This window comes from Marmota monax, unplaced genomic scaffold (genome assembly GCF_021218885.2).
Source record: "Marmota monax isolate L192 unplaced genomic scaffold, Marmota_monax_Labrador192_F-V1.1 WCK01_AAM20220418_F8-fsc00178, whole genome shotgun sequence".
In the NCBI taxonomy this organism is placed as follows: Eukaryota; Metazoa; Chordata; class Mammalia; order Rodentia; family Sciuridae; genus Marmota; species Marmota monax.
The window spans coordinates 215,132-227,313 of NW_026694501.1; the positions used below are offsets into that span (position 1 = coordinate 215,132).

At 60.4% G+C, this 12,182-nt stretch overlaps 1 protein-coding gene across 2 annotated transcripts; it reads left to right on the forward strand.

Moving 5' to 3' along the window:
- The first annotated feature begins 647 nt into the window (after window positions 1–647).
- On the forward strand, window positions 648–10,720 carry Sema4c (semaphorin 4C). 2 transcript variants are annotated; one of them, XM_046420053.2, is made up of 15 exons: window positions 648–1,087; window positions 3,445–3,590; window positions 4,984–5,132; window positions 5,615–5,677; window positions 5,822–5,920; window positions 6,019–6,115; window positions 6,217–6,333; window positions 6,423–6,574; window positions 6,661–6,836; window positions 7,358–7,502; window positions 7,598–7,820; window positions 7,910–8,022; window positions 8,958–9,115; window positions 9,204–9,274; window positions 9,361–10,720. In XM_046420053.2, exons 2-15 carry the CDS (start codon window positions 3,482–3,484, stop codon window positions 10,182–10,184), a joined length of 2,496 nt encoding a protein of 831 aa, XP_046276009.1. In that variant the 5' UTR covers window positions 648–1,087; window positions 3,445–3,481; the 3' UTR covers window positions 10,185–10,720. The 2 variants fall into 2 exon arrangements, with proteins under 2 accessions (XP_046276009.1, XP_046276008.1); XM_046420052.2 differs by lacking the exon at window positions 648–1,087 and adding an exon at window positions 1,408–1,511.
- The last annotated feature ends 1,462 nt before the right edge of the window (window positions 10,721–12,182 follow it).

Consider the following 12,182-nt stretch of genomic DNA (forward strand, 5'->3'; position numbering starts at 1 on the left):
TTGGCTAGTGTGCTTGAGGCCCTGGGTTTGATTTCTAGTACTAAAAAAATAAAATCCATAATCAGAGGAGGTAGTGCATCTTTTCCCTCCCTGGCAGCTGCAGCAGGGCACCTGCCCTGCCCACCCCAAGGTAACTGTAATCTGGCTTGCCACCAATCTCCAGCATCTCCAAGGCCACAGCTGTTTTCCTAGTGGAAAGGATCTGGGAAATGTGGTTTGGCCAGAGAGAGAGGATGGGGCCTTTTTGTATACCAGCAAAGACCCAATTGTTACTGAAACCAAACTGGGCGGCTTTTCTGAATTATCTCCACTGCTTTTCTGGTCTCCACTTTTCAAATGCCAAGTTTTAACCCAGAACAAAAGCTTCTGTCGCACCGATTTACACTCTAGATCAGACAGCCTAACAGTGTTTCTTCCCTCCAGGACTCCCCCTGGCTCAGAGTTATGGTGGAAACCTCAGGGCCTGCAGTCCCTCCACTCTTGCCCTTTGGCTGTAGTCAGGGGGTGGCCTCCCAGAGGTTCCTCTGTCCACCTGCCCAATTCCGAGGACCAGCTGGCAGGAAGGAGGACTTGCCAGGCAGCACCGCCCAGGAGGCCGGAGCTACAAGTTACTTGGAGGAGTGAGCGGCTGTGGGCCGGCTGTGGGCGGAGGCTGTCGGTTCTGAAGGTGGTGGTGCTGCTCAGCGTGGCTCCTCAGCCCCTTTCATCTGAACATCAGGGCTCGTGCCACTTGTTAATCTGCCTTCCAGTGGCACCAGAAGGAGTCATTTCCTGGGGGTAGGCTCTGCCAGGAGACTAAGAAACAAGGGACGGACTGCCCGAGACTTGGATCTGTGAGGATCATTCCAGTTCGAGGGCAGGGGCCGGTGGGCGTTGGGACCAGAAACTAGGAAGAATTGGGGGCCAAAAACCAGATCGCTCTGGTCCTCCCCCAAGAGAAGCCCTGGGTTTCCTCCGGCGCGCGTTCCTGGAATTCGCGCCCTGATGTGGCTCTCCTGAGTTGGTAACTGGAGAGTGAGGAGCACCTCAGCCCCATTCCCGAGCCTAACCCGCCGCAGGTCTTCGGGGGACACTTCGGAAAGGCCAGGTGAGTCCGATTCTCCAGTGGCAACGCCTGGAGTCCCTCCCCGCCACCTCCAGGCGCCGTGGCGCAGATCGCGACTCCCAGGCCTGGGGCGGCTGAGCACCCTGACGGGCAGGGGTCCGAGCCCTGGAGCCGGCGGGTCGCAGCCCCCTCCCGCGCGGGCCTCGGCGTCCCGCCCCCGCCCGACTCCCCCGCCTGACGTCAGGGGAGGGGGCGGAGAGCGGCGGCCGCGGCGGAGAAAGAGCCGGCCCCGGCGGCGGAGCGCCGAGCCCGAGCCCGAGCCCAGGGGCGCGGAGCGGAGCCCGGACGCGGGGCGGTGGCAGAGGGGCCGCGGAGGCGGGCGGCGGGCGCGCGCGGGGGTAGGGGCGGGCCGCGGTCGGAGCCGAACGCGAGGGCGGCGCCCAGGGATTCGAGCTGCGTGCAAGAGGTGAGTGAGGCCGGGCTTGCGCGGAGCCGGAGCCGTGGGGCCCCGGAGCCGTCGCTTTGTCCCCCTTCTCGGACTCGGGCTGTCGCGCGCGCGAGGGACAGCGTCTGGGGGCGCAGGGAGGGGCGGCGGCCGAGACAGCTGTCCGCCCGGGGTCCTTCCCTCGGCTCCCTCCGGCTGCTTCGCCGGTGCTGAGGAGCGGGGCGAGCAGTGCCCGGTGCCTTAGGGGCAGGAGGGGCGGGCCGGGCAGGGGAGTGGGAGACCCTCGGGCTGTCCGCGCGGGGCCGGGATCCCCGCCAGGCTCCCCAGCTGCTCCCGGCTCCTCCACCCCCGACGGAAAGTTTGGGGCGGGCTTGGACCGTGGCCGATGTTGTGGGATCGGATTTCCCTGCAGCGGCCCCCTGCCTGCCCGCCCGCCCCGCCGAGGAGGCGGGTTGGCCGGGAAAGCCAGGCCCCCGTCTCCAGCGCGGCTGCTCCGTTCCCGGCTGGGGCGCCGCCGTCCCGGCCGGCTGCTCGGGGTGGGCAAGGGTGTCGAGCGCACAGCCCGGACCCCACGCCCCTCCACCCCTGGGCGGTGGGTGTCTTGCCCTGGGAGGAGCCTGGGGTGGGGGCTCCGCTGCGTGCATAGATTCTCGGGGCACGCCACTGGGTCCTGCCCGAGCCTGGGTAAGGGGCACAGAGGCTGGGGGTGTGTTGGAGGAACTGTCGGGGGCGAACGCAGCCCTATCCCCCCCGCCCTTCCCGCGCTGGTGATCTGGGCCGACAGAGGGCGTCCGTAGGCCAGGCTCCACCATGCTCCCAGCGCTGCCGCTTTGTTTGCATTCAAATCCCCGGAGCTGGGGGAGGGGAGAACCGGGGGACCCGGGACGGGGTCTTGGCGGGGACCCTTTGTTTTGGGGTGAGCAAGTCCCCAGCTTCTGTCTCTGTACCCGGTACGGGGTAGGGGGAACAGAAGCAGTGGAAATAAGTACCGATGGTCTGCTTAGAGCAGGGCCCCCTGGGCGCAATCCCCGAGTTGGAGAGGTTCGTCACACCCCAGGGAGCGCTGGGGCGCCGGCCGGAGGCGTGCCTCCCCCTTGGTCCTGGAGGAACCCTCTTGGGCTCCCCACCCCCTTTATGCTTCCCCGCCCCCGCCTGCCAGCTCCGCGGGGAGATCCCGGCTTTGACCAGAACTGGCACTGTATCCCTGTCGTCCCTCAGCCCGAGGGCTAGTGTCTCCTAGGAGGCCAAGCAAGGAACAGGATGAGGCCCTGGTCATTTCCACGCCCATCCCACCCACTTCCTGCCTCCCTCTTGGGCAACAAAGGGGCCTCGGGAAGCTGGGCCCCAGCGGCTCCCGGCCCCACTCCCACTCTGTCCCTGTCGATGTGGAACGGGGTTTTGGGCTCTGCCCGGCTATTGTCTGCGCTGGGGGAGGGGACAGGCTGGGTCCAGGACCTGTGCTGCACCTAGTCCCTGGGTGGGAAGCTTTGCCAACCCCCTGCCCCACCACTTGTCCCCTCACTCCGCCAAGGGGTTTGCCTCCCAGAATTGGGTTGGGGCTGGCTGGAGCTCAGTGGATGCAGGTCCTGCTCCTTGAGGCTAATTTAAGAAACTCTCAAACCTCTTAGGTCTGAATGTGTGTGTGGGGGTGTCCCTCTTTTTTTATTTTTCTAAACTAACTTCCTGTTGCGAGGGCTAGGGAGGGCCTGGAAGCCTTAGGGGGCTTTTTGATATTTGTCCATGCCTCCAGCTGATTCACCTCCTCCCTGTCTCCCTCAGGGAGACTTCTGGGTCACTGGGGGACTGAGGGGTTAGAGGCCAGCTGTGGGGAGCTAGGTTCCCCTCATAAGAGAGGGGCCAGGGAGCTCCTGTCAGGTGTCCTGTGTGCTCTCGGTGTGGCCCCCTTCCAAGTTGTTTTCTCTGGCCATGCTGACCATTTCTTTTCCCTCGGCAGGGCTGCTGGTCTGGAGCTTAGAGCTGGGGCGTGCACCATGGCCCCACACTGGGCTGTCTGGCTGCTGGCAGCAGGGCTGTGGGGCCTGGGCATTGAGGCTGAGGTGTGGTGGAATCTCGTGCCCAGGAAGACAGTGCCTTCTGGGGGTGAGTGCTTCAAGTCGGACAAAAAGACTGGGGGAGGGAGGCAGGGGACAGGCTGCCTAGGAATTGCCTCTAAGCCTGTGGTCGGTTTATTCTGATGTGTTTGGTGCCAGTTTCTCAGAAATGTAACTGGACCCAGGGACCCAGAACTAGGTATTGGTTTGGACCTGGGATGCATCCTAGGTGCCCCTTTCTGACACTTAGGATGGCGCTGGGGGAATTTTTACCAGCCCCCCAACCCAGATTTTGTTGGGCTGGTGTGCAAGTGAGAGCAATGTCTGCTCTCCATGCTCGCCTCGTGAATCACTGCTGCTGGAAGCCTAGGGAGAAATCAGAACCAGGACAGGAGTTAGTCAGAGGCTGTCCCCCCAGCCTTTCTAGTTCTCTGTACCCAGAAGCCCCTTATCCACCCCAATAGACCCTCCTGCTGCCCACACGCATGCTGTCTGGTGACACCTTGATGGGTATGCATAAGTGCATGTGCTCACATTCAGGGAGGACAGGGCAGACCTGGCAGTCTCCTTGTGCACACACACCTGTGTGAAGAGGTGATGTCAGGTGTTTGTATCATCCCTGCACTCTGGGGACCTGGGATGAGCTCACCTCCCACAGGCTGCACTCCACTACTAAAGAAGCCCTCCTTTGCCAACCTGTGTCAGCCAAAGACTCAGGCTGGTTTGGGGGGACCTTCAGGGCAGGGGGGCAGCTATTTAGGGGACTGCTGTAGGGGTCATATACTGGATAAATGGTGACATACCCTGTGCATGCTGAATGGCAGCAGAGGTTCCCAGGCTCAAGCCTCAGTGTCATCTCTGACCTCCCAGTGCCAACTTCTTCCCCTTCCCCTCCTGCCAGCCCTGCCTGTCCCAGGCCAGCTGTGCTTGCATTTCTGGCAGCCTGGAGTGAAGGGTTTCCTGAGACAGCCCACGACTCTTCTGTGTCTCTTGCCCTGCTAGACTGGCTGCAGGGCCTGGCTGGACCCTGGTGCAGGCAATCAGCAAAGGAGGAAGCAGAAGACAAGGAAACGGAGGGGGGGTGCCTAGCTCTGCAGCTGGAGGTGCCGCTGACCCTGACAGGGAGAGCCATCAGTCTGATGGCTTCCTCTGGCCGGAAGCTGTGGCTGAAGTGTCCTTCCTTCCTCCTTACCAGCCCAGATTTGCCTCTTCCCAGGCTGAGGAAGGCCGGGGAGGCCTGGGTGGAGCCGTCAAAGCCAAAGGCTATTCAGAAAATGCTCTTTATTGCTAGCCAGGGGCGTGGCTGCCATCTGCATGTGTCTCTCATGTGGGGAACCAGGGTGGTTGGGCCCAAAAGACCATTGGACAAGGCAAGATTGGAACCCCAGGGAAGCCTGCCTGTCTGCATCCTGCTCACTCTGGCCTTGTCCTTGTCCCTGCAGATCTAGCCACAGTGGTAAGGCGGTTCTCCCAAACGGGCATCCAGGACTTTCTGACACTGACTCTGACTGAGCATTCCGGACTCCTGTATGTGGGGGCCCGAGAGGCCCTGTTTGCCTTCAGCGTGGAGGCTCTGGAGCTGCAAGGCGTGGTGAGAGGTGGGGCAGGGGAGGCACGCGGGTGGGGCGACAGGACAGGATGCGGAGGAGCTTGCATTGCAGCCTGCCCCTCAGCCCCCAGGCCTGCCCACCCTCCTTTAGAATCAGCAAGTTCTCTGCTCCTTTCTGTGGCACTTATTGGGTTCTGCCATAGTGGGGTGGTTTGGGACTCCCCTCTCAACACACACGTACTTGAGATTAAACCCAGGGGCACAACTCTGAGCTACATCCCCGGTCCCTTTTTAAAGTTTATTTAGAGACAGGGTCTTACTAAGTTTTCGGGGCTGGCCTTGAACTTGCAATACTCCTGCCTTAGCCTCCTGAGTGACTGGCATAAGTGCCAGGGCCCCTGGCTGGTGGGTAGGAACTTCTGTCCTCTACTGAAAGAAGCCCCCAGAGGATGGGAACCAAGTTTTCACACAGGGTATCCTGTGCTCAGCCTATACCTGTGACATTGCCCCCCCCTGTTCCCCAGATCTCTTGGGAGGCACCAGCTGAGAAGAAGATCGAGTGTACCCAGAAAGGCAAGAGCAACCAGGTGGGTGCTCAGGCACTGCCCACCTGCTGGACCTCACAGGGCACTGTTTCTTGCTCTTCTATTGCACCAGGGTGACGTCTCTCCACCCTGGCACTGGTGGCCCCACACCCCCAACTGTCACTGACTGACCCCTCTCCCCCGCAGACGGAGTGCTTCAACTTCATCCGCTTCCTGCAGCCCTACAACGCCTCCCACCTGTATGTCTGTGGTACCTACGCCTTTCAGCCCAAGTGCGCCTACATTGTGAGTGCTGCCCCTCCCTGGCTGCCCTCTGCCCTGGCCTCCAGTAGAAGGCCCTGCCCTTGTTGCCTGACCTCCTGACTGGCTCCCTCTATCCCTAGGACATGCTCACCTTCACTTTGGAGCGTGGAGAGTTTGATGATGGGAAGGGGAAGTGTCCCTATGACCCAGCTAAGGGCCACACTGGCCTCCTTGTGGGTGAGTGGCTGCCCCCATACTGGGTGAGTCCCCTGGGACTTGGCACACTCTGGAGTGTCTCCGGCTTGTTTCTGGTGTGGCTGATCCTCCATCTCCTGCAGATGGCGAGCTGTACTCAGCCACCCTCAACAACTTCCTGGGCACCGAGCCTGTCATCCTAAGGAACATGGGGCCCCACCATCCCATGAAGACAGAATACCTGGCCTTTTGGCTCAACGGTGAGCAGGGTGTGGGCTGGGGAAGCCCAGGGCCGGAGGCCTGTGAGGGCCCCAGCACCCCACGGCTGACCCTCCTTGCCTTGCCACAGAGCCCCACTTTGTCGCCTCTGCCTACATCCCTGAGAGCGTGGGGAGCTTCACCGGGGATGACGACAAGGTGTACTTCTTCTTCAGCGAGCGGGCTGTGGAGTATGACTGCTATGCGGAGCAGGTGGTGGCCCGAGTTGCCCGAGTCTGCAAGGTACTCAGTAGCCCCTCGGCATGGGCCCCGGGAGCCCTGCTGGCGCTGCAGTGGCTGACCCACTGCATCCCCTTGCCATCTTCCAGGGCGACATGGGGGGCGCGCGCACACTGCAGAAGAAGTGGACCACGTTCCTGAAGGCGCGGCTGGGGTGCTCGGCGCCCGACTGGCAGCTCTATTTCAACCAGCTGTGGGCTGTGCACACCCTGCAGGGCGCCTCCTGGCACAATACCACCTTCTTCGGTGTTTTTCGAGCACGTTGGTGAGTTGGCTGGGAATCCTGTGGAGTTGGGAGTACCAGGTGTTCAGGTTAGGGACAGTGTGTGGGTGGGAGGGCCTACACCAGGCTATCCTCTGGGGAATATCCAGGTGGTCAGTGTCTGGAACACTGAGTACTTGCCTGGTCCCCCCTCCCCCGCTTTTTTTTGTACTGGGGATTGGACTCAGGGGCATTTGACCACTGAGCCACATCCCCAGCCCTATTTTGTATTTTATTTAGAGACAGGGTCTCACTGAGTTGCTTAGGGCCTCGCTTTTGCTGAAGCTGGCTTTGATGCAGGCGTGCGCCACTGAGCCTGGCTCATACTTGCCCCTTTTTAGAGCCCTCTGGGTGAGGTGAGCAAGGCCCTGGCCTGGTGGCACTTTAGAGCGGACTGCTGGTATATTCTTGTTCCCAAGAGCACTTTGTGCTAATGCCTGCTTTCCTGCTATCCTCATAGCTGGCGGGAGATAGTAAGGCAGGCACTGGACCTGACCCTTGCAGTCCCTCTCTCACTGCAATAGGGGTGATATGGACGTGTCTGCAGTCTGTGAGTACCAGTTGGAAGAGATCCAGCGGGTGTTCGAGGGTCCCTACAAGGAGTACCGTGAGCAAGCACAGAAGTGGGGTCGCTACACTGACCCAATACCCAGCCCCCGGCCTGGCTCGGTGAGTCCCCAGGGTGGGGATGCACTCCCTCTGTCAGTTCCAATGGCCTCCCACCCAGCTGATCGCTGCCCTGCCCACACCCCTGCCTCCACCAGTGCATCAACAACTGGCACCGTCGCCATGGCTACACTAGTTCTCTGGAGCTGCCTGACAACACCCTCAACTTCATCAAGAAGCACCCACTGATGGAGGACCAGGTGGCACCTCGGTGGGGCCGGCCCCTGCTCGTGAAGAAGAACACCAACTTCACCCACTTGGTGGCCGACCGCATTACAGGACTTGACGGAGCCACCTATACAGTGCTGTTCATTGGCACAGGTAGGCAGATGCCGGGCGTGCCTGGGGCAGGGAGACGCCCAAGAGCCTCATTCCCTGTCATTGACACCCTGTCCTCCAAACTTCCGCAGGAGATGGCTGGCTGCTCAAGGCTGTGAACCTGGGGACCTGGGTCCACCTAATTGAGGAGCTGCAAGTGTTTGACCAGGAGCCAGTGGAAAGTCTGGTGCTGTCACCAAGCAAGGTAGCAAGTCAGGCCTCACGCCGCTGTCATCGCACCCCTCCACCATCCCTAGTCAGGTTGGCATGGTTGGCCAGCGCAGCATACCCCAGTCAACCCCGGCAAGCCCAGGAAGTCAGGGCGCGTGCGAATGGTTCTGGCGCTCTGCAGGGGCATTATGTATGCCGGGTCCCTGCAGGGCTGAATTCCCGGGACCAGGCCTGACACCTGTGCTCGAATTTTCTTCAGGTGCCTCCATGTTGGGCTGTGGCTTTGCCTACAGCCTCCCCTCTGATCCTTCCCAGCTGGCTAGGCCTCCTAGCTTTGACATGTTTATAGTGGCCTCCCAGGGTTGCTTTCCACCCAGTCCCCGGTGGTGCTCTGGGCCTGACCCTCCGCTTCCCCTCCCTGTGCCCCAAAGTGTTGGCCTTTTCTTTAACCCTCATGCAAAACTTTCTGGCACATTTGCAGCACCCTCTCGATGCTGATTTGTTTGCCTTTTGCCAGCTATTGTGACTTAAAATTCTGCCCAGCACATGGAATAATGGCAGAAAGAGAGTGTGGGGTTGTGTAAACACTCAGATTGGCAGTTACCATTCAAACAGAGGAAAACACCTTATGCTGCACTGGTGCTATTGTAAGAGCTGATGGAACTGGAGGAACATGTTTCTTGCAGTGTGTGTGTGTGAGAGAGACAGACAGACAGAGAGAGGGAGATATCACACCTCTCAGGGTCAAGTATCTGTTGGCCCTAACAAGGTCATGTCCACCATAAGGTGCTTAGGATTGTGCTCACTGGCAGGAAAACTCTGTGTTCTTTAGGCCTTGGGTCCTCTCTGGAGGGCTGTTGTTCTGCTTTCTCCTCATCTGGTCACCTCTCCTGCTTGTGCTTCTTGGGGTCTGAGCCACCCTACGCTGTGTCTGGCCCTGGGGACCCTCTCACGCTTCTTCTCCTACAGAAGCTGCTCTTTGCGGGCTCCCGCTCCCAGCTGGTCCAGCTGCCCCTGGCAGACTGTGTGAAGTACCGCTTCTGTGCAGACTGTGTCCTCGCCCGGGACCCCTATTGTGCCTGGAGCGTCAACACCAGCCGCTGTGTGTCTGTAGCCAGCCACTCTGGGTGAGTCGGGCTCTGTGAGGGCTGGGATCAGAAAGGTGGGTGGGCACGGTGTTGGAGCCAGGCTGCTGACACCCCCTGCTTCTGCCAGATCTCTGCTGGTTCAGCACATGACCATCTCGGACACCTCGGCCTTTTGTGACCTTCGTGGCAGTAAGAAAGGTGAGCTCTTTCCTGGCCCCGTCCCCTTGGGATGGGCCCTGGGTCTCTCGCACTGACCCTGCTCCCTTCCCTCTCTGCTGCTGCAGCCAGGCTCACGCCCAAGAACATCACAGTGGTAGCAGGCACGGACCTGGTGCTGCCCTGTCGCCTGTCCTCCAACCTGGCCCACGCCCGCTGGACCTTTGCAGGCCGGGACCTACCTGCAGAACAGCCCGGCTCCTTCCTCTACGATGCCCGACTCCAGGCCTTGGTGGTGATGGCCGCCCAGCCCCGCCATGCTGGGACCTACCACTGCTTTTCAGAGGAGCAGGGGGCACGGCTGGCTGCTGAAGGCTACCTTGTGGCTGTGGTGGCGGGCCCCACAGTGACCCTGGAGGCCCGGGCTCCCTTGGAAAACCTGGGGCTAGTGTGGCTGGCTGTGGTGGCCCTGGGGGCCGTGTGCCTGGTGCTGCTGCTTCTGGTTTTGTCCCTGCGCCGGCGGCTGCGGGAAGAGCTGGAAAAAGGCGCCAAGGCAGCTGAGAGGACCCTGGTATACCCCCTGGAGCTGCCCAAAGAACCCACCAGTCCCCCTTTTCGGCCCGGCCCTGAAACAGATGAGAAACTTTGGGATCCCGTTGGCTACTACTACTCAGATGGCTCCCTCAAGATTGTGCCTGGACACGCCCGGTGCCAGCCCGGAGGGGGGCCCCCATCTCCGCCTCCTGGCATCCCAGGCCAGCCCCTGCCTTCTCCAACCAGGCTTCACCTGGGGGGCGGGCGGAACTCAAATGCCAACGGTTATGTGCGCTTGCAGCTAGGAGGGGAGGACCGGGGAGGGCATCCCCTGCCTGAGCTGGCTGACGAACTGCGGCGCAAACTGCAGCAGCGCCAGCCGCTGCCCGACTCCAACCCCGAGGAGTCCTCGGTATGAGGGGAGCTGCCCACCGCATCAGCGGGGGCGGGGGAGGCGCAACGCCTACATTTGCACAGGCACCAGCTACCTCAGGGACATGGCACGGGCACCTGCTCTGCCTGGGACAGGCGCTGCCCAGCACTCGCCCGGCCATGAGGACCTGCTCAGCATGGGCACTGCCACTTGCGTGGCTCACCAGGGCACCAGCCGCACAGGAGGCTCCTCCTCTTCTGTGAATCTTGGACACGTGGGACCCCAGCAGCCAAAATGTTTCAAGGCAGAAGTTTCAAGATGTGCGTGTGTTTGTGTGCATTTGTGTGGTGTGCGTGCGTGTGTGTGTGCGTGTGTGTGTGTATGTATGTAGCGTAGCCTTCCTGTTTCTGTCAGTCTTCCCTTGGCCTGGGGTCCTCCTGGTGAGTCTTTGGAGCTATGAAGGGGAAGGGGTCGAATCACTTTGCCTCTCCTACCCCCACCTGCCCCGAGTGTGGGCGGTGATGTACATATTGGGGTGGGGTGGGCAGGGTGCTGTACCCCTTTGGGGGGAGTGCAGGGCTCAGGGGTGGGCCTAGTCCTGCTTCTAGGGCTGTGAATGTTTTCAGGGTGGGGGGGAGGGAGATGGAGCCTCCTGTGTGTTTGGGGGGAAGGGTGGGCGGGGCCTCCCACTTGGCCGCGGGTTCCGTGGTATTTTATATTTGTCTTCTTACCAAACAGGGCTGGGAAAGGTATGAGGGAGGGAATGGAGAGGGTGGGCATGCTGTGGATACTGGCATATCCTCTCCCAGCCCTGGGAAGAGGGCTCTCCTAACAGTGTAACTTATTGTGTCCCCACGTATTTATTTGTTGTAAATATTTGAATATTTTTATATTGACAAATAAAATGGAGAAAGTAAAGCTGTGACAGGGATAAGACATTTGGGCCAAAGCCCATCTATCAGGGTACCAAGAGGGAAAGATCCAGGCTGGTTTGGGCTTCCCACCACAGTCCCAGGGCATCTGCCCCTTCCGTGGGCCCTTCTGCCTGTGTCCTTTGCCAGAGGGGACAGCCCAGACTCCAGTGTTTTCCCACAGTGGTGCCTACAGGGCTGGGAAAGAGACCAGGGCCACAGTCCCTCGGGAGCCAGGCTTGGCTCCTGGCCAAAGGGAGAAGTCAGGGCAGGGGCGGGGAGGGGCCTGCCTTCCCAGAACTCTGGGGAGGGTGAGTGGGAGTCAGAGGGCTGAAGGAGGAGTCCTAGAAGCAGCCTAAGGGTGTGTGGACAGTGGTTGCTTGCAAGAGGATGGATCAGGGAGGAGAGATGCAAGAATGCCAAGTCTTCAATGCCCCAACCATGTAGGGAAGGAACTTCCCCTCCTGCCACCCAGTGTGTTCCAAGCCCTTCTCTTGGTGAGAGGGTGGTACAGAGTCCAGATGTTCCACGAGACAAACAACAGGCCCTAGCTTGGATTCATTTCTGAGTGCTCCCGACGGGTTTAGACACAACGAGCTCACGCCCAGGAGCAGAGGCAGTGCAAACGAGGTCTCCCTACACACTTGACTGCTTGATCAGGCTGGCGCCCTGGGTCTCTGCGAGCGTGGGTTGAGAAGGCCAGATCAGAAGCGTGCTGCACTCAGCACATGGTCTGCCAACGACAGCCCAGAGGATCTCTTGAGAGACACACGAGGATTGATTTCAGGGTCACAATCCCAGCTACTCAAAAGACAGGTGGTATTCTCGCAGGTTGTAGGCCCAGCCTGGGCAATTTAGGGAGACCCTGTTTAAAAATATTTAGGACTGGAGGTGCAGCTAGGTGGTACAGCACTGCCGGGTTCCACTGCGGGTGGGGGGTGACTGAAAGAAACAGAGGCCCCGGCCTGCCCTGCCCTCGTGGCTGCACCTAGGCGCAGAACATGTTGTCACCCGCTCCCTAATAGATTTTTAAGGAAGGGGGGCGGAATCCAGGGCCTTTCGGGAGGCCACTGCGCCGCTCATGGTCGGCTTGCACTGGGTGGTGCGGAGAAGGAGGCGTGAAGGACCACGG